This window comes from Podarcis vaucheri (assembly GCF_965113315.1).
Source record: "Podarcis vaucheri genome assembly, chromosome: 10".
Lineage (NCBI taxonomy): Eukaryota > Metazoa > Chordata > Lepidosauria > Squamata > Lacertidae > Podarcis > Podarcis vaucheri.
The window spans coordinates 45,248,185-45,273,308 of NC_138748.1; the positions used below are offsets into that span (position 1 = coordinate 45,248,185).

At 39.2% G+C, this 25,124-nt stretch overlaps 2 protein-coding genes and 1 long non-coding RNA gene across 16 annotated transcripts in view; 2 read left to right on the forward strand and 1 right to left on the reverse strand.

Annotated features, from left to right (window-relative positions):
* FAM227A (family with sequence similarity 227 member A) overlaps nt 1-7,143 on the forward strand; it is a 23,453-nt gene extending 16,310 nt beyond the window's left edge. For both annotated transcript variants that reach the window (XM_082240727.1, XM_082240728.1), the window contains 5 exons: nt 460-532; nt 1,535-1,653; nt 3,435-3,591; nt 5,897-6,047; nt 6,959-7,143. In XM_082240727.1, the coding sequence (XP_082096853.1) occupies nt 460-532; nt 1,535-1,653; nt 3,435-3,591; nt 5,897-6,047; nt 6,959-7,082 (624 nt within the window). In that variant the 3' untranslated portion in view covers nt 7,083-7,143. The remainder of the gene's footprint in view (nt 1-459; nt 533-1,534; nt 1,654-3,434; nt 3,592-5,896; nt 6,048-6,958) is intronic.
* On the reverse strand, nt 4,804-11,786 carry LOC309542160. The gene is made up of 2 exons (XR_014224119.1): nt 11,698-11,786; nt 4,804-5,721 (listed from the first exon to the last, which is right to left on the reverse strand). It is a non-coding gene; the product is annotated as an uncharacterized lncRNA (long non-coding RNA).
* On the forward strand, nt 10,250-24,740 carry DMC1 (DNA meiotic recombinase 1). Of its 13 annotated transcripts, none has more exons than XM_082240738.1 (14): nt 10,250-10,318; nt 12,740-12,830; nt 13,515-13,559; nt 14,743-14,889; nt 16,022-16,104; nt 17,735-17,787; nt 18,251-18,292; nt 19,288-19,360; nt 19,639-19,730; nt 20,610-20,683; nt 21,173-21,287; nt 21,676-21,736; nt 22,827-22,943; nt 23,877-24,740. In XM_082240738.1, exons 2-14 carry the CDS (start codon nt 12,774-12,776, stop codon nt 23,944-23,946), a joined length of 1,029 nt encoding a protein of 342 aa, XP_082096864.1. In that variant the 5' UTR covers nt 10,250-10,318; nt 12,740-12,773; the 3' UTR covers nt 23,947-24,740. The 13 variants fall into 13 exon arrangements, with proteins under 13 accessions (XP_082096864.1, XP_082096862.1, XP_082096860.1 ...); XM_082240736.1 differs by lacking the exon at nt 10,250-10,318 and adding an exon at nt 10,333-10,547; XM_082240734.1 differs by lacking the exon at nt 10,250-10,318 and adding an exon at nt 10,333-10,547 and having other exon boundaries at nt 12,780-12,830.
* The last annotated feature ends 384 nt before the right edge of the window (nt 24,741-25,124 follow it).

The window sequence follows — 25,124 nt, forward strand, 5'->3', positions numbered from 1 at the left end:
AAAAGTTGTTTTTATAATGACGAGTTTTGCGGCTCCCAGTTTTTTTTTCTTCGGAAACGGGTCCAAGTGGCTCTTTTTGTCTTAAAGGTTGCAGACCCCTGATCTAGTCCAACAGGAATCTTGCCCTACTTGGGCTTGAACCCACGACCTTGAGATTAAGAGTCTGCTGCTCCTATCGATCGAGGCATTTGCTCATATGACTTAAGGTCTATAAGCCCCATGGTACAATGATTTTAAGAAAATAGTACCAGTAACTCTTCCCAATGCTGTGTTGCATTTGGTAAATAAGAGTGAGCGCTGATCTATTAAAAAGAAATGAAAAATGCTACCTGAATAATGTCCCAATATTTAAAGTCCTTTCCTCCTTTTTAAAATCTCCAAACTTACTCCTCCCCACCCAATTTAATATGTTAAAACATAAATGTGGTATGAATTTTTTCTTCCTCTCTTGTGATCTAGAAGCATACAGCCATTAAAAAAGTCAAGAAGTCTGTCTCCAGGAAAAAAATTCAAAAGCAGTTTCCTTTGGAAGGTAATACCGTGAAAAATTTGATAAATGTATGCAAGATCTGTTGTAAACATTAGAGTCCTCCATTACACTAACAGCATTGATGTGGCATGCTTTTTCCAAGTGAGTGTATGGAAGCGTGTGTTGTCATGACTCATAAGTAAGAGATGTAGATGAATTACAGTGGTACCTCAGGTTACATATGCTTCAGGTTACAGACTCGGCGAGAAGCCAAGTTACAGAGAACCAGGCAGGGGGCCTTCTCGGTAGTGGCACCCGCCCTGTGGAACGCCCTCCCACCAGATGTCAAAGAGAAAAACAACTACAGTAGTACCTTGGGTTAAGAACTTAATTCGTTTTGGAGGTCCGTTCTTAACCTGAAACTGTTCTTAACCTGAGGTACCACTTTAGCTGATGGGGCCTCCCACTGCTACTGCACCGCCGCTGTGCAATTTCTGTTCTCATCCTGAAGCAAAGTTCTTAACCCGAGGTACTATTTCTGGGTTAGCGGAGTCTGTAACCTGAAGTGTCTGTAACCCGAGGTACCACTGTACCAGACTTTTAGAAGACATCTGAAGGCAGCCCTGTTTAGGGAAGTTTTTAATGTTTAATAGGTTATTGTATTTTAATATTCTGTTGGAAGCTGCCCAGACTGGCTGGGGAAACCCAGCCAGATGGGCGGGGTATAAATTATTATTATTATTATTATTATTATTATTATTATTATTATTATTATTATTCTCTCCTTTGGGTAAAGCATGGAATGTTCTCTCATTTCTTCATATATTAAGTGTATGGGCTCCCAGTAAAATGAGGCTGCATTTTAAGCTGTATTTTAATCAACTGGTTTTTAAAAAATGTTTTTATTGTATTTTATATTTAGTGTTAGCCACCCTGAGCCCGGTCTTGGCCGGGGAGGGCAGGGGTATAAATAAAATGTTGTTGTTGTTGTAAGTTATTCTTTTTAAATTAAGAGACAGCTTACATAACAACTGAGAAGCTTTTTCTCCCTCCCCCAACCCCTAGAAAAAATGAGTCTATATTTTCACTCTTTGAGGACTACAGAGGATGATGAGCAGCATTCATCACAGAAGCATCAACGTTCATCAAAAAAGAAACTGAAGATTGCTTTGCTTCCTCGAGAGGTAATGTAATTCATGTAGAGGGGACATTTTAAAATAGCACAATTACTTGAGGATAAGATAGTAACATATCCCTACTGCTTATACAGATGTCCTTTGAATTCAATACAGAAAAGAAAGTTTATTCAGCTAGGATAATAATAATAATAATTTTATTTATACCACGCCCTCCCCGGTCAGGACCTGGCTCAGGGCGGCTAACATCAGAATATATAATACGTTAAAAACATAGAATCAAACAATCAATTAAAATACAACTTAGAATCAAGTTAAGGTCAGAATAAAATCAGATGGCAACCCACGAATTATAACTATAAGGGTTGGGAACATTAAGTGCTTGCTAGGCCCAACTCTTTGTGCTGGCCTTACTGGGACATTGGGAAGAGTTTTGGAGACCACTTACATGCAGGGTCTAATAAAAGGATCTTATAGAAGGAGAGGGGGTCAGAATGGGCCCTCACCAAAGGCATGGCGGAATAGCTCCATCTTACAGGCCTTGCAGAAAGATGTCAGATCCTGCAGGGCCCTGGTCTCTTGTGACAGAGCATTCCACCAGGCTGGGGCCAGTGCCGAAATGGCCGTGGCTCTGGTCGAAGGCAGTCTAACCTCCTTGAGGCCTGGGACCTCCAAGGTGTTATTATTTACATAAGGTCCTCTGCGGGGCATACTAGGAGAGGCGGTCCCGTAAGTACGAGGGTCCTAGGCCGTATAGGGTTTTAAAGGTTAAACCAGCACCTTAAAGGATACAAGCTTAATGAGGATGATTATTTTGAGAGACACAAAAATCAGGAGTGAAACAGAAAAGAAGCATCTTGAATGAGCAGTTATGTCAATCAGAGAGCAATCCCAGATTATCTGTGAGCTGATTCACACTTGAAAACTACCCACATGGAAGTATAAGGGGCCACAGCCAGGCTGAGCACAAGGCATCACTCATGCAGAAAGACTCTGTAACCTCCAGAAGGGCAAGTTTTAAAAAATGCTAGCGGAAACACAGAAAACGTGAATCCATGCACATAAATGCCATTCATGCAAAAAGCATCTGCAAGCCCTGCTCAGCCATGAGACAACCCTTCCCATTATTGAGGGGCTCACATTAGGATATTGAATATAGCAAACTGTAAAGGTGAGGTTGCTGCATTATTGTGCCAATGAACAATCTGTAGGAAATCAAAGATCAGGGATACAATAATGTATCTTCTAGATCTAGAAGAATGATGTATATTTGTAAAACAATTGACATTCAAAATATATTTTAAATCTTTCCCTTTGGTCTTTATTGTGAAAATAGGATGCAACAATTCAAGGTTTCTGACCTGAAATGCAACATAAACGTGAAATTTTACTGCTTTTGATTTGTTACGTCCTCTGATAGGTTAAAGGAACAAATGCATCTACATAAAGTATACTGAATTCTGTTGCATGTAAAGTGAAATAGAATAAATAGCTGCCAGCTATTACCAAATGTTGAATACTACATGCCTTTTGCCATCAAATGTTAACAGCTGCTGCAAAATTATTGGATGTCAAATTATTGGATTCAAAATGATTGAATTTCAAATGGTAGCTGGGGAATGTTTGGAGAATGTTCTCCATCAAAATTCAGGAAGACTTTGAGAAGCTATTAACAAGGTGTTAGCAGTGGTTGTTGCGGACAGTTTGAATGTATTATCAAAGTTCTGTGATCATTCACTCTGGATGGAAACAATTACAGTTGTAAGATGCTACTACATCCACAAATCTGAGTGTGATAGAAGTAACCACTGTCCTCATTTATCTTCTAGTCACACCCAGCCAGTTCTGGTCCTGAGTACACCTGGCACCACCTGAATATTCATGGTCACTGCCCACTAATTCAGCACTTTCTTCAGAAGCGGAATGCTGTATCAAAGGCAGGATGTGACATATTTTTAAGCAGGAGGGCAATCTGCAAGCCAATACCATATCCTTATGAACTGTTCAAGGGAAACGAGGATGGGAAATTCTTTTATATAGCTACGTTTTTGTTCATGATTCACCAGTTCAGAATTACTTATGTACAGTGCATTATGCAGTATGTTGATGAGTTCATAGCTTATTATTAGGACAATAGAGCATTAGGGTTGTTGTTGTTTTAAAAAATGTCCACACTTAACAGTTCAAACTAAGCCACATCAAAGAGTCCCGGGTGTCAAGGGGTGTAGTGTCAATTTAAATATACAAAAGTAATTTTTGACTATGTTCTGGGAACCATGCAGTTCCTCTGAACCTCTGTCAGGAATTCTTGAATGAGATGATCATGAGGGAAGACAAACTTGAATAACAGTTTGCTCATTGTTCCTGATCTTTCTGTGAAATAATGCAGAGAACAGTAGTGAAATACTGGATGTGCGCTCAGTATCTGACAGGTTAGGCCAGATAAACTTAGCTGAAACCTTGTGCCCTAAATCAATTCTTAGATGCAGGGAAGGATCTGTCAATTTTGGTTCTCTCAGTTTCTCATTTTTCCAACATTAAATTCAGTTCCCAGCTTTTCTGCAGGAATTTGTGATTTTAAAAAAAAATCCTTATGAGAATTATTTGGCAATTTATTGTGAATTTGTCCTAATAAATACCTTTTCCGTGTAATTTTGACTATTGTGCACATTTTTGCAAGCAATTTCTCCTAAAGCATTTTTGTGTTATTTTCACTAATATGTTCATTTTAATGCACATTTTGACCTAATATATGCATTTTCGTAAACATGTGACTTGGTTGGAGAACTGCATTGTGAAATTGGATAAGTGCTAATTCTGAAACATGGTTGTGTTCTTGTTCTCATAGTGTTTTGAAAAGCGCAAATTTGTTAAGGGTCACCTTTAAATGCAAACCTGAATCAAATTTCTCTCCCATCCCTTCTTGGGAGACAATTCAATACAGAAAGGGTTCCCTGAAAGTGGTGGTGGTGGTGGTAGTAGTAGTAGTAGTAGTAGTAGTAGTAATAATAATAATAGTTTTTCCCAGTCTGGGAAAAAGTCCCCACTCAAGGGGACTTACACAGATAAAATAGAACAAATTAAAAATATAGAAAAGTCAACCATTAAAATGTAATTAAAGCAGACATAAAATAGTTCTGCTTCTTAGAGTAGAGGGCAACAATTTAGTCAGCAGAGACAAAAAAAGCACAGCTAGAGAATGATTTAGGAGCTGGTTTAAATATGTTATAGTTAAAGATGCAACATCTCTGTCTGCAAACTAGTTCCCTGTATGGAAGACATGTTCACACTCTAATATTTTTTTGTCTTTTGTGATTAAATGACCAACCTGTGCTGCAGAAGGATCAAACTTAAGTTTTAAATTCTGATTATAAAGCAGTTTATCATTTACTAGGACTGAGGACTTCTGGGTTATAAAGAGCACAAAAGGAACACATGTGTATACCTTTTAGTTTCACTGGATTGCAGCCATTGACTTTCATTGGCCATTTCATGGTCCACTCAAGCCAAATTGCATTCCCAGAAACACACATGGGGCTGTTTCTACCACTGTAATGCAGAAGGTAGGAGGACATGCAGTTCTTGACTCGGTATTAGTGGTCTTGGGCTCTTATAAAATCCTACTCTAAACCTTCAGTCTACTTTAGACCCATATTTAAAGATAATGGCCCCTATCCAGCACAGTTATGCATGCTTAAGCCTATTTATTTCAATATATGTACATCTGTGTAGTTGAAATATTTGTACCCTGCCTACTAACCAAAGTCCTTGGGAGAGTGTACAATATTGCTAAAATGCTGTACAAAAACAATTTGGATATTAGAGTCCCACTCATGGGGCAGGGCTTCCTCACCCTGGCTGATTTTGATATCTACTTAGTTCCTTGGCTCCTGGTGGTAGATGCAAGAATTACAGGTGAGGCAAAGGCCTCCCTCACCTTCCAGTCTTTGGATGCCCCAAAGCGGATGAATTTCTGCATCGCACAACAGGTCTTGGAGGAAATAACCTTGGCCTGGAAATGGCTGCTTAAGTAGCCAGATGTTAAGGTCCTTTGCAGATTGGTGCTTCCTCCCCCAAGCTGCTACTGATGTCCATCTCAACTGGTGTAACAGATTTCTGAAAAATAGTTTTGCATATCCATAGAGTTGCCATTGACTGAGTTTTATTCCCAGATAATTACAGAATATGCTTTCTTTCACCCCACCCCGCCCCCCAAAAGCTCAGTACATGTTCTCTTTGGTATGCTTGAGGTAAGCAATTGGATTAAAATTTTCCTTTACTTCTGAAATCACGGATTCTGCCCAGACATATGCAGAAGTGATCAAGCAAAGTTTTCAGAGCCTCCGCCAGAGGCACAAAGATTTCATGAAGACTTATCGGAGACACCGGAGAGAAATGAGGAAATTTGATCAACTGAGCAAGTATAACCTGTTGGTTTTCAGGTATTTAAAGAGCTTGTTAAGTACAGCTTTATACATTACAATCTCAACATGAAGGAGGCTGGACTGTCTAAGGGCCTTTCCACGATCAGCTGTATGCATAGCCAATGCATGGTTGCTGTTTTTTCTAACACTAAGAACTGTCATGACAGTTCAGATAGCTTAGAATTGTAGCATTGGAAGGGACCCGAAGGGTCATCTAGTCCAACTCCCTGCAATGCAGAAATCTCAACTAAATTATCCATGATAGATGGCCATTAAACCTCTGCTTAAAAACCTCCAGTTAAGGATAGTCCACGGCTTCCCGAGGGAGATCATTCCAATGTTGAACAGCTCTTATTATCAGAAAGTTCTTCCTGCTGTTTAATCAGAAACTCCTTTCTTGTTTTAGACATCCTTGTATTTTTGCTATGTTGCCTTATGCTGTAGTGTACAGTTAAACTTGTGCATTTATTGTACCAGTCCACATACTGCCTCTCAGTTTTGTACTTCTATTGCATGGACTTGTCATTTCCCCAGCATTTAAAATTAAATGTTTTACTTGTGATAATCCCTCGTGAGCAGAACAACTCTCCCTGCACAATTGCATTAACTTTTTTAAAAAATTGAAGTTGTGTGCTTTCCCTGTTTATGATGGAGGGCTCATTTAGGCATATTTAAGGATAAACTTCAGCAAGACTATGTCCCTCTCAGCGTGGTTGTCTGTCTTTGTGTTTTATTCATGATGTGCAGATGCCTTATAAAAAATGAGTAATCAGAGTGTGGCTATTTCACAGTAAATGACCATTGTGAAAGTAGCCCTAATTTTCTGCAATGTATTGCAAGGTTTCTCTTCACCTTCCTTAAATTTAATGGCTTTTTCTTTAAATTAATTTCAAGCATAATTAATTACACTTTTTCCCTTGTCACCATAGGCAAGAGATGCTGGAAGAGATGAAAAAGCAGGCGCAAAAGCAGAAAGAGTTGTTTTCTTGCTCAGAGGGACTGAGTTCTTCAGACAAGCTTATGTGCCGCACCCCAAAAGTCACTTTCAACTAACTGACTTGTTAACTTACACGTGGCCCTAGCAATAAATTTAGTTTTCTCTTTTTGAAATGAATGAGACTTAAGTTCAAATTGAATCTATTTGGGAGAAGCTCTTCTATAAACATTGTTACTATCTGCTTTATAAAAAGAATGTTTAAAGGAAATTAACCTAGATTTGGTGCAAAGAGATGTACAAAAGCATTTCTGATTAGAAGCAATTGTGTATTACTGCATTACAGGAGTAAGGTGAGCACTGGCTGAGAGGGAGTTTCCTTCATTTAATTCAGGCATGTCATTTATGTTGAATTCTTTTAAGAGGGGGTTCTCATTTTTATACCAGTTTGGCTGTGTCCATTTCAATAATATATTGACTATGAACGGGACTTAAAAACAGGGCTCAGATATATCCTAGGCTAGACAGATTAAGTATAAAGCAGGGGTGTGGATTTTGGGACTCTCTGAGTGTTGCTAGATTACAACTGTCATCATCTCTGATCATTAGCCACACCAGCTGGGGTTTATGAAAACTGGAATCCAGCAACCTCTGAAAAATCACAGGTTACCCATGCCTGGTTTAGAGGCACCTGGAAGCTGTCTTTAGAAATTTTATTTTTGCTGCCTAGATCTCTATACATCTTCTAGATCTTAGCATACCTTACTTGGAAAGCTATATTTAACCATATGTGTTTTCTCTTCACCTTATTTTCTGTTTTCATGAAAAGCAAATTGTAATATTTACCTTTAAGGGGCAGCATTTTGAAATGTTAAAAATCCCAACCTACATTGCTTTTGAAAATCTACCATTATGTACTGAAATAATGGCTTTTTGCAATAACCATATATTTAACACAACTCAGTCATTTACATCACTTCAACAGTGCATTACAACTGTCAGTACATATTTCATGCAGTTATTCTGAACACAATGCAGAGAAACACTAATTTAGTACACTTCGAAGGTCTGAACTTGTGTTTGACAATATTTGTTTAAAATCAGAATTGACTACCCTTTTCAATGATTTCAAAGGCTCCTTAATCAGTGCTGTAACACAAGGCAGTATGATCTTTCTCTACTTCACATCTTACCCTGCAGCCCAGTGAACTGAATGTGCTGGTCTTCAGTGTTGGTGGTCTCAGGGATGCAGCATTTAGTATTTTATGCCCATAAAAGTACTGTGATATATCTATGGTGTACCTGTGTTTCATTATTACAAATCTATGAAGAATATATCAAATTTAGTTTCCCTGAGACATAGTGATCTAGGAAAGAAATTGTAACAGGACATCAGTTCTATCTAGCACAAGTTTACCTTTTCACATTTTATAATCCCAGCAATAAAAGGAGTTAGAGGATTACATGAGCAATCCTACTAGAATTCTTTTTTCTTTCTTTTTTTTACAATCAGTTTGCAAAAAACGTGCCCAAGTTAACATTTTCTGTCTTTGGAAGTAGAAATCTTTTGGTGTAGTGGTCTTATATAAAATACCCAGACATGTAGCAATGTCCATAAAAACATCACCTGCCAACTTCTTAATTCTGAACCAAAAAAGGCAATTATGATCAAGCTGAGAAATCCTGGCAATTAGCAATTTCTTACAGACATTCTGACACAATTTCTTTTAGTTCTGTACCAGAGAAGTAGATACTGGTCTGATCCAGTTTGCCAGATTTCATGCTGTTTTGCATGGAGGTACCCATCTCCAAATATTTGAAGTTACAACTGCCAATCCTCTTGCAATAGCCACGTTCAACAGTGCGAACTGGAGAGTAAGGCTATGTTTGTACTCCTGCATTTCTGAACCATAGATTTAAGTACTGGGATATAGTCAAGGTGCATATGAAATAGTTTTAAAATTGTGTCTCTAAGCATGTACAGAATACCTTTCCCTCATCACTGAAAAGAATCATATCCCATCAATCCCAATGAATTTGAGCAAAGAGCTGGCCCCTCTATTTTTAGTAAATAAGTATTGTTCTGTCCCATAATAAAGTTTCCATTGGGAGTGTGAATGGTGACAGTGGCCATATATGGCTCCTATATGTGAGCAAACATGTTAAACGTCTTGTACATGTCCCATAAGAAGTACTATGAATCTGTTTGTCCTTTAACATCACCTATGAAGCTGCTGCTCCATATCCCCTTGCAGTCTGATGTGTGACAGAAGGATACAATGAATGGGCCCTTTTCTGTAGTGGTGTCTAGATAGTAGACAACATTTCTTAACCAGTTAGCCTGGCCCAATTACTGCTCATTTTCTGGCTACTGGCCAACACTCTCGGTTGGCAGGCTTTTAAAAGTATGATTTTTATTAACATTATGCTGAAGTTGTTTGCGCTGATGGTGTATTTTACTGGTAGTTTTGATGTGTGCTTTGTTTTGATCGTATTTTAGTTACTGTTTTAACTTATCGTTTGCTGCCCTGTTTCCAAAAGGTAGCATATAAATGTTGAAAGTAAATAAAATGCTTTCAGATTCTGTGTTTAAATGATTCTAAGCGGCCTAGTCCTTTCTGTGCTGCCTTTTCCCTTTCTAAGAATTTTAAGAATTTTAAAGGATATGTAGCAGAATCTCTCTCTCTCTCTCCAGACTTGCCATGTACCAAATTCATACCAAATTCAAAGTGTAAGATAAGAATTCATGGGCCTGATCCTCTTTGCAGATGGTAGAGGCCAAATTCTTATTACTCTGGTATAGCCAGACAGAAGCCTGCAAGTGTGAACGTGTTGCCAAAGCATGGCCCAATAGCACAACCAACTGGTGCATTCATACATTTGTCTCTTTGATACGTTTTTACATAGGTTTGCTTTGTTTCCTGAGAATGTGTTTGATTTGTTTGCTTCTCCTAATCCATGTACAGTTAAAGATTGCAGTAAAAAAAAACCCTGCTAATCTTTGTTGGCTTTCCTCATTGCTCTCTCCTCCCATCCAGCTCCCTCACTCTTTAATGTCCCTACTCATTGCTGGGCTGTGAACCAGTCAGGATCTCAACATTACAGGCCATTTTTCTTTTAAGATATATCTCCCCCCCCCCTTTTGGACTGGCTGATGGCTGCACTGAACATGATTTAAACCAGGCATAGGCAAACTCAGCCCTCCAGATGTTTTGGGACTACAACTTCCATCATCCCTGACCACTGGTCCTGTTAGCTAGCGATGATGGGAGTTGTAGTCCCAAAACATCTGGAGGGCCGAGTTTGTCTATTCCTGATTTAAACCCATGGTTAGACTTGCAGCTACTGTTCTTGGGTGAGACTGAGGGGTGGCCTGGGCACTTAATACATAGTGAGAAGGAGGCTCGGTGTAGTTGGACAGGATATCTGGTAGTTTTCTGGATATCTGCCTCCTCGGGTTCTCTGGAGAAAATACATAAAAACTGAGGCCAAGGGGACAGGCTGTTTTCTGTCTTGGGAGCCATTTTACTGCTAGCGCCACATCCTTCAGACTGTGGCTCCAAACCCATCTGCACGCTGCCCTAGTAGGTGAAATGGAGGATATGTTCTCAGTGGCTACAAGTCACAATGGGTATATGCCGAACTTCCCGAAAGCATCAGGTTTAGTCGCTGTGAGAGACAGGATGGTGTCTAGGTCTTTAGTCCGATCGGCTCTTCCATTGACACCGCATGGCCTCTCTAAGCACCACCAGGCTGTGCCCTTGATCTGTCAAAATGTCTGCAACTTTGCTCCAAGGTTTCCTCGGGAGATCTAGCAACCCCTGTAGATACAACATCTATATTCTTCTTCTGGTGTAAATGTGGATAGGATTGAAGCATTTGTCATCTTTGAGGTGGTGGTTGTTTTTTTAATATACATTCCCCAGCTACCCAGAGTATAGCTGGAAGCCATTTTGGCTTCATTTTTCTCCTCAGATCTGGCAGCTCTGTCTAGCAGCTTTTACACCTTTTTTCTTGCAAGGCTGGAGTGTGAATCCCAGAGTGTGTAGCAGAAGCAGACTTGCTTGTTTAAACCAAGTCAGCCTCAGTCATATGTTACCACAGAGGCTGGGGAAAGGTTTGATTTATTGGGCAGGAGAGGTGAGGGGGAGGTAAGAAAGGCTGAACATAAAAATTGATACATCTGAACATTTAAAAAAAACTCTAACCCTATCACAATCTGAAATAATACATCATCTCTCCTTTGTAACGTCTCAGGGTTTTAGTTTGCTTTTCAGGGCATCCAGGAGGAAGTAAATGTCATGGTAAAAAGTTGGAAGCACAGGAAAAAAATGCTCTTTCCCACCATACATTATTCTGAGCCTTCCCTGCCACTTGAATGCTTAAACTGCCCTCCTTTTTCTGGCACATTCTTCTAGTTTTAATATATATTTACTATCTTTCTGTCAAAGTGCTGGATGGTCAGAAACAATAAAAAATACGAAAAACACACGAGAAATAGGGCCATGACCTTGCACTGGATATATTAGAAGAGTGCCACTAATTTTTACCTCAAAAAAGATACTAGTATGAAAGAAACATTACTGTTTCTTTCAGCATCAGGTGATTTCTTTTAGTAATGTGATGAGAACCGTATGGCACTGGAATGGTTTCAGTGATACACTGGTGAGTCATGGCAAGTGCTCTCACCTCACATTCCTAAAAAAAATACCTCACAATTAGTAAAACAGTCACCTGAGTCGTCTCCTGGCCTCTCTTCCATTTTCACTTTGTGGCACTGGAACTTGAGGTAGAGAACATACTTATAGCCTCACTTCTTCCTGATATGTAGCGCCACTGTCCAAAAATGAGAATGGACACAGTTGTATAATTTAAAAATATATATATTTAAACCGGTATCCAGGTCAAGAAAGCTGGGAACAATGAGAAAACAATGTGCAAGTATGATGTGATCTTCAATAAATAGGCAAGATGTTATAAAAAGGAGTTACAACATGTCCTTCATCTTTTTAATTGGATGCTTCCCATCTGTCATTACCAAGGAGCGGGTGGTTATGTTACCTCAGGAAAATATTTTTACCTTTTCCTAAAGTTATTTTGAAACATGACGATTACGAATTAGTGGTTTTTCGCTTTCTCACTGTGAAATCACTTGTCACTTCAATAGCATATTGTTGAATTGAAACTGAGTGATTGGATGGCAGATGCCATTCTTTTCTTCAAGTTGAGAGCATTCCACAGTTTTAGCATGAGAGAAGAACAGAAGCTGAAGACCAATCCATATTTTTGAGGTGCTGAGGTCTATGTATGGTGACTTGTTCACCTGATTTTCATGTGAGGAGCTCTTTACAGGAGGCTCACGTGAACATTTTCAAAATTATCACAACAGAAAAGAAAAACAAAAAGCTTTCAAAATCTGTATTTTCTCTTATATGGTAAATTTGGAGATTTTTTTATGTGGGGACTCTCTTACACTATAGCTTTCATTTAATATCAAATGTTCCAATGCTCCATAACGGATGTGAGTCTCACAACCCAGGCTGAATAAATTAGCCATTGCTACCTCAGTGTGATGGAAGTCTTCAAGCATGTTGGAATCAAACAACTCTCTCTTAAATCTATGATAAAACTATTCAGTACGCTTAGTCCCTTCTTGGTCATGCTATATAAGTGACGAAGGCTGCCGTCTTACACAAAGTGCACACACCAGATCCATAAAAGAGTTGCATGTCTTATTGCTTTATATGCTTTTACACTCTCCAATTGCTTCCTGCAGCACTGATTGAAATCTTACTATATCTTATATTACAATGAAGTCCATGGAGGATCAAGTTGTGCAGGAAGAACCAGGATTCCAGGATGATGAGGTATAGATGCAAAGTTTGTTTTGTCTGGATTCCTCAAGAAAATTATATAAAATGGAATAAAGCATTCATTTTTTAGTAAACAAAATGGTTCATATTTGAGAAAACTTAGAAGATGTGCATACTCATATAATTTTGCAGGGTGGCAACTTGAAAGGGGGCATTCTCTAAGGGCAGCCCCTAAGCTGCCCACATAGGCGCATCTGGCACCTTTATAGTATAGCTTTCATCATAAGCTGAAATGCACCTCTCTTTATCCTGGCCTTTAGCATCTGAGATGCATGTTTTAGTACCCACCCTATTCTTTTGACTGTAAATTGTTTTAACTGATTTTAATGTTGTATTTTTATATTGCCTGGGGCCGTATGGTGAAGGTTGGGTAAAAAAAAATCAAATTAATTCATTACAATTAATTAATTGTCACTATTAAAGAAACGCCCAGTGTTTTTTTTTCTAGAAAAATAGGTGCCGGTACTCACCATAAAGTTGTTACAGTACGTGCCATACTTTTTAACCAAAAAAGGGATCCTTGTACTGCGTACCTTTGAGCATGGAGAAAACCCTCTAAAAGTAATCCTTGCTCTGGGATAAAATAAAGTTAGTTGGTTGACCAAAGTGAGAGATGTGTGCATAAATATCAAAATAACAAAGATTCTGGTAGCTGTCTTTGTTTTTGCATCCCTTTAGGAGTCCTTTTTCCAGGACATCGACCTGCTACAGAAGCATGGAATTGTAAGCACACTTTAAAAATGCATCTGTATCCTTATTTGCCTTTCTATTCTCTGTTTGAGCTCTGACTGCTATTATGAAGCGGGTGTCACATCCTTAATTTCAAGCAAGAAAACATAAAATTTTCAGTCTTTTATAGTAATCAAGATTACTTGGACTATGTGTACACTACTGTTAAACTGAGATAAGCTGTGGTGGCCAGGTGAAAAAGACCATTGTGTCTGCTGAAATTCCTTCATCTACACAACTTACAAAGCTGCAAGAACTCTGTCTTTTTTATTTTTACCTGGCCATCCTAAAGGTAATGACTAACATAAATGCAGCCTGTACCCCAAAAGATACTCAGCTGTTCCATTGCTCGTGTCATAATCTACTGCACTGGAACTGCTTTTATTACCTTCACAGAGAAATTATTAAATGTCCACCACATTCAGAAAAAAATACAATGAATGCTTAGAGAACTACAGGGTATAAGTACTCCTATATGGATGTCTCCAGAAAATATAGAAATGGCACAGCTTAATATTCTTAGAAATCAGGGATGGGGGGAACCTGAGACTCTCCAGATGTTGTTGGACTTCAGTTCCCATCCATTGCTGCCAGCATGGCCAATTGATAGAGGCAACAGGAGTTGTAGTCCAGCAACATTTGGAGGGTTACAGCAGGCACAGCAAACTTGGCCCTCCCAATGTTTCAGACTACAACTTCCATCATCCCTGACCACTGGTCCTGTTAGCTAGGGATGATGGGAGTTGGTAGTCCCAAAACAGCTGGAGGGCCGAGTTTATCTATGCCTGGGTTATAGGTTCCCCATTTGTGTTATACATCATTCTTCCCTGTTGTGCAATTTTGCCTTGGATTTCCAGCTGCTTAGGAAAACAAGGAGACCCAAACAATATATAGGCGCCACATTCATTCTGCTAATTTATTTTCATAATGCTGATCCAGCCTTTCTTTCTGAAAAGGACCTGACTAAAAAACACACCACAGAGTAGAAATCAAGATACACTTACATTTATTGATTAAAATGAAATAAAAATAAATATAATTAGAAAACCTGCACCAAAAACCATTTCTAAGCCCTCCTAATTTTAGTGAGGAACAAGATTTTGGTTTATTAACCTCCCTGATATATGTAACATCTCATGAACATCAAGAGTTCTAATTCTTTTTATGTCCTTCACAGAATGTGGCTGATATTAAAAAGCTGAAAACAGTGGGAATTTGTACAATCAAAGGAATTCAGATGACAACTAGGCGGGCACTATGCAATGTTAAGGGACTCTCAGAGGCCAAAGTGGAGAAGATAAAAGAGGCAGCCAACAAACTTATAGTAAGCAAACACTAGCACTCCATCCATTTCTCACTGGTAGCATAAGATGGAATATAATCATGACTGCTTTATTGAAACCCTCATATTAAATATTTGTACCAGTTCATGTGCCTGGCAAGCCATCATAACTTCACCCAGGAATGGTTGGCAATCCAGTACCTATCTATCTATCTATCTATCTATCTATCTATCTTGGAGTAACTGTTGGTATATTCCTAGCTAAGTACTTTATTGACCAAAACACTTATCTTAGAGGTCAATTTCACATATTATGGAAGCTGTGTTTCTCTATAATGAGCCATTGCGAGGCAGTTCAATGCATTTGTTTCACCACATTAACTTTTAAAGCATGCGGCAAGAGAACCATGGCTTTCTGCAATTTGTACTCATGGTAAACACATCATGAAATAAATGTGTAGCTGCTTCACATGTTTTAGAGATCATTGTCAAAACATGCAGTAAACATGTAATTAATTCACTAGTTCAGTAGTTGGAAATTGCCTTCTAATCAGACATCAGCTATCACAGAAACAGAGGAAATGCATCACAAAATGGACAAAATATGGCACACACCTGCATATGCTACTTCATATGTGCAAATTTAGAAAGAATGTGTTGTATGTATCCAATGGTGTTGATCAGTCGATTGACTTCTATCAGCAGGACTCGGTGGGAAGCAATTTTCAGCTATATCCCCTCCCCACTGCAGCTTCCTGTGTCCTCCTAAATCTCCTCTAGGGGGTTCTCCTAACACTCTGGGGTAGATCTGGAAGTTTGGGGGAGGGAGGGAATCATGAAAAATTGCTTCTCTCTTCATTCCACTGAGCACAACCTTATAGTCAGCTGATGGACCAGACAGCCCTGCAAGTAGAGGACTCTTCTCTATTAAGTAGGGAAGGGTCATGGCTACAGCACATGCTTAGCATGCCAAAGGTTCCAGGTTCAATCTTCAGTATGTCCTGATAGGGCTGGGAGACATCCCCTGTCTGAAATCTAGGATTGCAGCTGCCAGTTAGTGTAGACCAGGGTTGGGGAATGTGTGGCCATCTAGATGTTGTGGGACTAGAGCTCCCATCATCCTTGATCATTGTTTATGCTGATTAAGGTTTCAACCACTTTGTGCTTCTTACAGGAACCAGGATTTTTGACAGCTTTTGAGTACAGTGAGAAACGTAAGATGGTGTTCCATATCACCACTGGAAGTCAAGAATTTGAGTTAGTAAACAGCCAACACTGCTTTTTATTTAACTCAGTATTTCAAGAAGCTTTCATTGTTGCTGCTTGTTTTGTTGTTTGTTTGTTTGCTAACAAGTTCTATATCCAGACCCAATTTAATAGCTAACAGTGTCACACTATGCATGCTGCTCTGAAACAAGTCCTATTAAATTCAATGGACCTTACTCCCAGGCAAGTTTGTGTATAGGATTGAAGCCTAATGATGCCAGGGCCATTATCCTGTCTTCTCCCAACTTAAGGTCCCAGGGAAGTCCAAGCTGATGTCCTGACACTCCTTATAGGACAGAGGATGCAATCCCAAGAGCAGGGTCAAGACAAAGGAAGTCCAGTCAAGTAATTGAGTCAAAACTGACAATTCAGTAAGGGTAGGCTAGGGATGGGAAACCTGTGTCCCTCTAGCTGTTGTTGGACCACAGTTCCCATGAGCAGGAAAGTTGTTGTTGTTGTATTCTAGCAACATCAGGAGGATTGCACATTCTGTAAATCTGGAGCAGTTGTCAAAACCTAACCAGGGAGGCAGGAAACACAAGGCAGCTTTTCATCCCCTGGAGAATTCAGAGTACCCAGTGGTGGCTAGGGAGAGCTGTTGCCTCAGTAGTATGCGGAAGCCTTCTGAGTCTTCTGACTGAACTGCCTATCAGCACTGTGAAGAGCTGTCTGTTCTTTTGAAAGGCCATTGCCCTTTTCTGTAAGCAGTACCTCCTACAGCACAAGAGATGACTTGGACAGGTGTCCATATTCTTGGCATGGCAGTGGGGGTGGAGGAGCAATGGATCCCCAAGTGATGTGCTCTTTCCCAGATGAATGAAGTCAAATAACAGGACAAGCCATGTTGTTTACTCCTCATACTTTAAGAAAGAAAGAGCAGTTGGCAACTATATTATTAGGCAAAATGGGTGGCAATTAGTAGATAGGAGAAAATATGTACAAACCACATTTAAAGCACAAACTTCCTTTTTTTTAAAAAAATACGGTAGTGTACAAATAAGTGGCCTAAAGATCAATATATGGTAAAAGGTTAGAGTCCAACACGGTTTGGCAGGTTTAAGCTCATTTATTTCAATGAACAAGTGTAGCAAACTCCATGTTGGAATGTGGCCAAAATATTTAAATATCAGAAACTTTATGAACCAATTATTTATATCTTCCTCTTCTACTGCTTCTTCAGAACAAGCAAGTATATTAAGCCAACTTCAAACCATAGCTTAATATTGTGGCTTGTTCTGAAGATTTTAATTATAGCTTCCTGATTCAGATGAAATGGGAAACAATGGAAGATTTTCTGGTTTATTTGCCAGTTTTAGCAAAGGGGCTGCATCTATGGCCAACAGGCTTGTCCATATCTTGTGCTAATGACTGTACAAATGTTGTCATTTGATGTCACAACAGTAACCCTATAGTGTATATCCGAGATCTAAAAGAATAGCAATTCCCTGTAACCTAGAAGCCAGCTAATAGCAACCCATGTTGTCCCTACAAGCTGTGAAAATCACATGCAGGGTCTTTCAACGTGGGCACACTTTCCTTAGAGCAAAAAGTTTATTTCATATTCCTTTCTTGGCTTTGTGACTTGTTTTGCATAACTTCTTCCCCTTATCTGCACTTCCAGTAAACTCTTGGGTGGTGGAATTGAAAGCATGGCAATTACTGAAGCCTTTGGGGGTGAGTGAAAGTATATCATGGAACATGTTCACTTCCCTAAGCTATTACAAATGTGTGTTTGGGTGATACGATACTCTGTCTTGTTTGTAGAAATATTTGGGGGGCATACCCCTATTTTTGTAGTGCATGTATTTGCTGGGGATGTCTGCCTTTAGTGTTTTTGGTGGGGCCATATAAATGAGTAAAAAGGGTGAATGGGTAATTTAAAAGAAATATTTCTTTCAAGATCAGTTTAAGTTATGCCCTAAATTTCTTAAACTTAATCCAGCTTTGTGCAGTGTTCAGACAAACTTGCTAAACATTAGCTGATGCATGGGGAGTTCAGTTCTACTTTTTGCAGAAAGCAGCCCAAATAATGTGTGTGTGTGTGTGTGTGTGTGTGTTTGGGGCAGGTGGGGGGGGGGAATACTGACTATATTGTTTCATATGACTAGCAAATTTAATTCTTTATATTTTTAATTAGAATTCCGAACCGGCAAAACTCAGCTTTCCCACACTCTTTGTGGTATGTATATGACACCTATCCTGAGAACTGTATGTTCTGTTTCCAAAAACTTGTGATTTGCTTTTAAAACAATAACTAATATAAATATTTCTGCATCAAGGTTAATCTATTTTAAGGATGAAGGCCTAAAAGTCTATTAGTTTTACAAATGAAAAAAACTGCCACTAATTATGATTACTATTTTAATGTTATTTATAATTTCCAGATCTAACTTAACTTAGGGTACAATCCTAAGACCACCCTTCCAATGTTGTGGCCTGGGAGAGGTTAGGATGGTGTATATTCACCTCCCTGCCAAAGGAAAGGAGTGCTGCTGAGATGGGGAGGAATGCGCTACAGCTGAGGCTTCTGGTATGCCCAAGCAGGCAGGAGGCTACTACCAACAGAGTTGGGGTAGAGTGCTGGAGGCTTAGGACCTGCATGACTCAAGGGTCTGCAGATCTCCCAAGGGATCATATCACTGGGTTCCTCAGCTAGTACAGAGTACAGGGGGGGGGGACGGGAAGATGAAGAGAAAACAACACCCTCAATCTCGTTCCTCAACAGCTAGAACAAAATTGACCTTTTCCCAGTTTTCTAGGCTCTCTGCTTCAGCTAATGGAGGATAGGGTTGCCATATTTCAAGAAGTAAAAGCCAAGACACCCCAAAAGTTGTTGAGTTTTTTTACACAAGACCCAGGACAAAGCACCAGGAATGTCCAGGAAAATCTGGATGTATGGCAGCCCTAACGGCGGAGTCATTAACCAGTGAACTCTGCTATGCTCTATGGAAAGGGAAGTTCCTCCACTTTCTTGGAACTTCCTTCCACGTTGTGTGCTTTTGATCATGCCTTTGGGGGCTTGTCAAGAACAGAAATTACTTGGGATACTTCTAAGTAGTCTTGAGGATTTACACTGGCCTTACTATAAAGCTGATAGTGATTATCAATAATGAAAAAATCCAGGTATTAAAATGGCATGTAGTAGGGCTTAAATTTGTTCACTCCTTTTTATAGTAACAGCCCAGCTTCCTGGAACGGATGGCTATACTGGTGGGAAGATTATTTTCATTGACACAGAAAACACCTTGTATCCTTTCTTTTGAGATATTACAGCTTTAACAGAATAAATTGGAAGATTTTCCTAATGGTGACAATAAAAAAAATGTTTTGTGGTGTTAAGAAGATTTGAAGAGCCATTTATATGAAACTTAAGTTTTATGGGTGGGTTATAAAGAATACCATTCATTTAATTAACTGTAGTGCATGAAATACTGCTGAGAAGAATTTTTGCTTGTATGGGAATTCAGCTACCACATCTCAGAAACTGGATTAGAAACTAGATACCTTAACTAGGAAACACCCCAGCCGTCCAGACCGTCTTCGTGATATTGCTGATCGCTTCAATGCAGACCATGATGCAGTTCTTGACAATGTATTATATGCACGGGCATATACAAGTAAGATTGCAACTGAAGATTGCGTGGAAATCCTCCCTACTTTAAGATTAAACAATTCTCAGCTCAGTACCGAGGGGCCATCAGGAATATTATGAATTACCATTTTAAAATATGAACTCTGTATTTTTGTTGTTGTGGTACTTATGCATTCCTCTAGTGTATATGATTATTTTACCTAATTTACATTGGGTAAAAGTAGGTTTCAGCAGAACAAATTTAAGTCTGGGGTATAAAGCTTACCTGCATTGGGATGAGCCCACGGGGCTTATCCACATGTACCTTTCCTCTGTGTTTTCCATGCACAGTCCATGCTTTAAGGTCCAAATAATTTTATTATTTTTTTGCTCTGGAGCTCTCCCTGCAAAAACCTGTGCTTTACTGCTGATTCAGAGCAAACAGCAATTATAACAAGTGGTATAATTATATGCTCCCTTAGCACCTATCAAGCTCTGGATAGTTACCTTTGCCTAAAGAAGAAAAAGTAGCAGTTACCGCAAGGAAAAAAATTGCAGAAGACAGTCCACAGTAGCATTGCTCAAAGTCAACTAAAGCTGTAAATGTGAGGTTGATTTCCACTGCTTCTTCAACAAACAATTGTGTGAAAAGCTATTTTTGGATGTGCAAAAGCCACTTCAAGTGCTTCAGTATAGCATAATATTTTTAAAAATCTTAAACGTTTTGTGGATGGAACCTTATCCATGATATTATTACATGAGATGAAAGATACAATATATTTTTGTTGGTGGAAAACTATGCTTCTGCCAAATCCTCTGGAACACAAGTTTCTACTTTCTAAGCAAGCTACCTACTTCTTCCCCCCTTTCATATTGGTTTCTAACTGCTTTTCCTGTTTTTATCATTCTTCCATGGTGCTTCAAGGTGAACATCAGATGGAATTGCTTGATTATGTTGCTGCCAAATTCCACGAGGAGCCAGGAATTTTCAAACTATTGGTATAACTCATATGATTACGTTAGTTATCTGCTCTGCTTTCCTTATTTTTATTATATACTTTGCGGTTTTTATATTGTAATTTTATGTTGTGAACCACCCCGAGATCTATGAATATAGGGTGGTATACAAATTTAATAAATAATTATAAATAATAAGCTACATCCCTATATCCACTAACATAAACCCCACTGAACTCATGTTACATTTATACTAATATGTATACCCAATTCCCCCTTCCCAAAGGAGTAGCTCAAAGCAGCTAACATGTAAAGCACAGAAAAATAAAAATAGAAGTCACCTAATTTAAAATCCATTGCTGTACTATAAAAGAACACAACTTAACAGCAAACAACCCCACAGAAAACCCAGCATGGGACTCAATTGAGTAGACATGTATAAGATTGTGCTGTTCATTTCTATATCTTGAATATTTTCCAAGTAAATTCTTCTCCTTTCACATCCTCTCCCTCTTTACTATTTCTTTGCAGGTAATTGATTCCATTATGGCGCTATTCCGCGTGGACTTCAGTGGTCGGGGGGAACTGGCTGAAAGGCAACAGAAGCTTGCTCAGATGCTGTCAAGGCTTCAAAAAATATCAGAAGGTAGGAGAAGCATGTAAGGCAGAATACCATGCTTTTAGATGACTGAAAAATAAGTGTTAGTGTAGCCCAAAGCTATTATTATCTTATTATTATTTAAGCACTAGCATTTTCACCAAATAATGTACTGCCAGGAGAGCAAGTATAGTGTAGTAGTTAAGTGTCAAGTTTGGTTGTGGGAAATGTATTTCACACCTCTACTCCACCATAAAATGTAACAAAAATGTGCTAGTTGTTTAAAACGCAGTTAATATTTTTCAATATTACAGGAACTTTAATAAGCATAGTTCACCATTTATTACTAGAAATGCTTAAAAGCATTCTGGGAGGAAACATAATGAATTTTCTCTTTATATTTATCATCTTCCCTTGGACCTTGTTTTCACTGCAGAATATAACGTGGCTGTGTTTGTAACTAACCAGATGACTGCTGACCCGGGAGCAGCAATGACGTAAGCAATTTACTAGCAATTTTTCATAAACCACAGAAATAGGAAGTAAGATAGTATGGGGAAAGGGCTAGGATAGGTGGGGTAGTCTATGAAGAATGTTAAACAGGTTTTTCTATATTCTCACTTCTCTGAGAGTGCACTGCAATTATAGGTAAAGAAGGACCAGTTAGCCAACTCATGCCCCTCTCCATCAACATCAGTCTCAGAATGTGGCCCCTTAAAAAATCCACATTTCCAGAATATGCCAGTTGAAGTTCATAAGGAGATGGATGGAGATCACTAGAGTTTCACTTTCAGATATAAATAGTTCTGGGGAGATTCTCATCTGAGTGTCAGCACTTTTCAGCTTGGAAACCTGCCATGGTGTTAAATGTCTTTGCATTTTTTTAAAAAATGTATATAGCATCAGCTGAGCAGGGATGGTTTTGACAATGCCTAACAGACAGTGGAGGCACATAGGGAGTAATTTCCTTCATAGCCCCTTGTGTTTCTTGGAACACTAACTTGGAACACTTAACTTTTGCCCTATGCTTTCTAGGCACAGGTCCACACTTTCCCAGTCCGTGTCTGAGCTCTCTCACCCACCCCCCAGAAAAACCTGATCCTTACCACTGAATCAGAGCAAACCACAATTTGGGCTTCCCACAGATTGCCGTTTGCTCCGATTCAGCAATAAAGAGTGGGTTTTCATGGGGAAAGCACAGGGGCAAAAAAAGAAAAGAAAAGAAAAGAAAAGAAAAGAAAAGAAAAGAAAAGAAAAGAAAAGAAAGCACTCAGACACAGAGCTGGAAAGCCTGGACCTGTGCTGCAGCAAAGGTAAGTGTGGATGAGCCCTGCCACTTACCTTTGCTTCATGCTTTTTTGTAGGAACGCTTCCCCACCCCCCTCTGCTTAGGGCTGTCATTTGTGGCAAGCCCTAAGCAATTTCAAGGTAGAATTCAAGGACCACATTCGAGGTTGTTGTAGTACAGAAAATATAGAAATTAAACAAAATAACATCCACAGCTATTCTTCACTACAATTATCTTGATGTGTTTGTAACCAGAAGTGATGTACCGTTTATGTATCCCTTTATGTATGTTTGTTTTAGCTTTCAGGCTGATCCCAAAAAGCCCATTGGGGGCCACATCCTCGCTCATGCTTCTACAACTAGGATTAGTTTGCGTAAAGGAAGAGGAGAGTTGCGTATTGCTAAGATATATGATAGGTAATATAGAAGTTGTGTGGTGCAGTGCATGCTATAGTTCCAATGACTTATTACGGTTTATTTGGCTTCGAGTTAACTTTGTTTCTGAATGAATGTATATAAAAAAGAGAAGTGTGAATGAAGGAGGCACTCTATTTTGAAATTAAGATTCAGGTTCCAAATAAGAGGGGAAACTGCCCTTACTAATCTGAACTAAACTTCTCTCCTCCTCAGCACCTTCAAAAGAACCAAATATGTAATTAACAGTTCTTGCTAATTAGGTAAAGGTAAAGGGACCCCTGACCATTAGGTCCAGTCGTGGCTGACTCTGGGGTTGTGGCGCTCATCTCGCTCTATAGGCTGAAGGAGCTGCCGTTTGTCTGCAGGCAGCTTCCGGGTCATGTGGCCAGCATGACTAAGCCGCTTCTGGAACCAGAGCAGCGCACAGAAATGCCGTTTACCTTACCTATTTATCTACTTGCACTTTGACGTGCTTTAGAACTGCTAGGTTGGCAGGAGCAGGGACCGAGCAACAGGAGCTCACCCCGTCACGGGGATTCGAACCATCAACCTTCTGATCGGCAAGTCCTAGGCTCTGTGGTTTAACCCATAGTGCCACCCGTGTCCCTAGTCTTGCTAATTAGCCGTGGCCTATAGGTGCCTGTTTGATATTAAGGAGGGTGGTAATCAAGTCTGAGTATTTATATTGATTTAGTTACGATGATCTGAGTCAGAATTCAAGTAAATCTGAAAAAATATGCTTGAAAACCATGTGTGATCCAGGCTATTGCTTCTACCAAGTAAAAAAAAAAAGTAATCAATTCAATGAGAAAGTCAAGACAAATTTTATCCAAATCCCCATAAAAGTAATGTATGCACTGGATTCCCCCCTCCCCTCATCAATGCCTGCATGTAGAGTTATTAAAAATGGACTCAAATTCTGTGTTTTATCAGCCCAGAAATGCCTGAGAATGAAGCCACATTTGCAATAACTGCCGGAGGAATTGGAGATGCCAAAGAATAGGCAGAACTTGGTGGTGAACAATGGAAGGCACACCCACAAGCTAAATTGTGTCTAAAGTTAGTTAATTCCTGGTTACTTTTGTTCCAGATCCAGAGTGTTTAAATTTCTAAACACTTGTTGACATTATCACTGAGAATGTTGTGATCTTTTGGAATTGTAGAGCAGGTTGGCTCTATGAAGGTAGTAAACTGGTCACGGTCAACCTCTGAAACCTGTATGGCTGAGCTTTTTGCATGCCGACACAGATTTTGTGCAAGGTGGCAACTGGCTTGCTACAACTTAGGTGTCAATACAAAGTAATTTCAATAGGCTGAGAGGCACCCAGTGGGTATGAGAATTAAGGCTTACAAAATGCTTAGGAATTATTTTAAAGAGATGTTGTTAATTGTTTGTTGCCCTTTTATAAAACTGATGTTTCTGTTGCAAAAAAATCACATTCCACCTCAAGGACATAACACCCAACACTGTTTTTACTGCCAAGGGCTGTCTAACTATGTCCTTGAAGTCTTACAATATTTGCATGTAGAATATAATATAATAGCATAGAATGCTACTGAGAATAAAATGGTATTTATTAACTGCCCAGCATTTTAAAAAGTATGCTTGTCACTGGAGCCTCCAGATAAAGCATAAGCTGGTGTAGAAAAATGGAAATGGTTTCTGCTAGAGGAATAGAAGAATTGTTTATAAAATTGTTTTTATGAGTCTTGACATCTCTATTTAACTGAAACTAAATTGTTCATACTTGCATTTTTAATAAAATGTAGCAGTTGCTAGCTTTTTCGTCCGTGAAATGCATTAAACTACTTTTTTCCCATTTGTTATGTGGTTAACAAGTGGAAGCTGCCTCCCAATAAGTTTATTCTAATTGTCTTATTCTTTCTATGTAATCTGTGCCACTGACAGCATATGTGTCAAGGAATTCTCTGCATCCAGCAATGCCAAACATAATCAAAAGGTGATGTTGAACATCTCTGAACACAAAGGGAGGAGGACTGATAGCATTACATTTTTGAACCTGAGGCTTGTGGGCTTCCCACCTTTCTTCTCTTCCTCGGGCTCAATCACGATGAGATCAGAAGCATTCGCTTCCTTTTAAAACTAACTGCAATTTGTTAATTCATGCAAACTGCTCGTGGTTTATCCAAACAAGCCAAGATCAAACCATGGTTTCTGAT

Excerpts from the sequence above, each read along its gene's own strand:
- DMC1 (XM_082240730.1), top strand. The coding sequence starts at position 11,056 with ATGTTACCACAGAGGCTGGGGAAAGGTTTGATTTATTGGGCAGGAGAG. Across the intron at positions 20,684-21,172 it reads CAGGAATTTTCAAACTATTG|GTAATTGATTCCATTATGGC; the intron begins GTATAACTCATA and ends ATTTCTTTGCAG. Across the intron at positions 22,944-23,876 it reads ATTGCTAAGATATATGATAG|CCCAGAAATGCCTGAGAATG; the intron begins GTAATATAGAAG and ends GTGTTTTATCAG.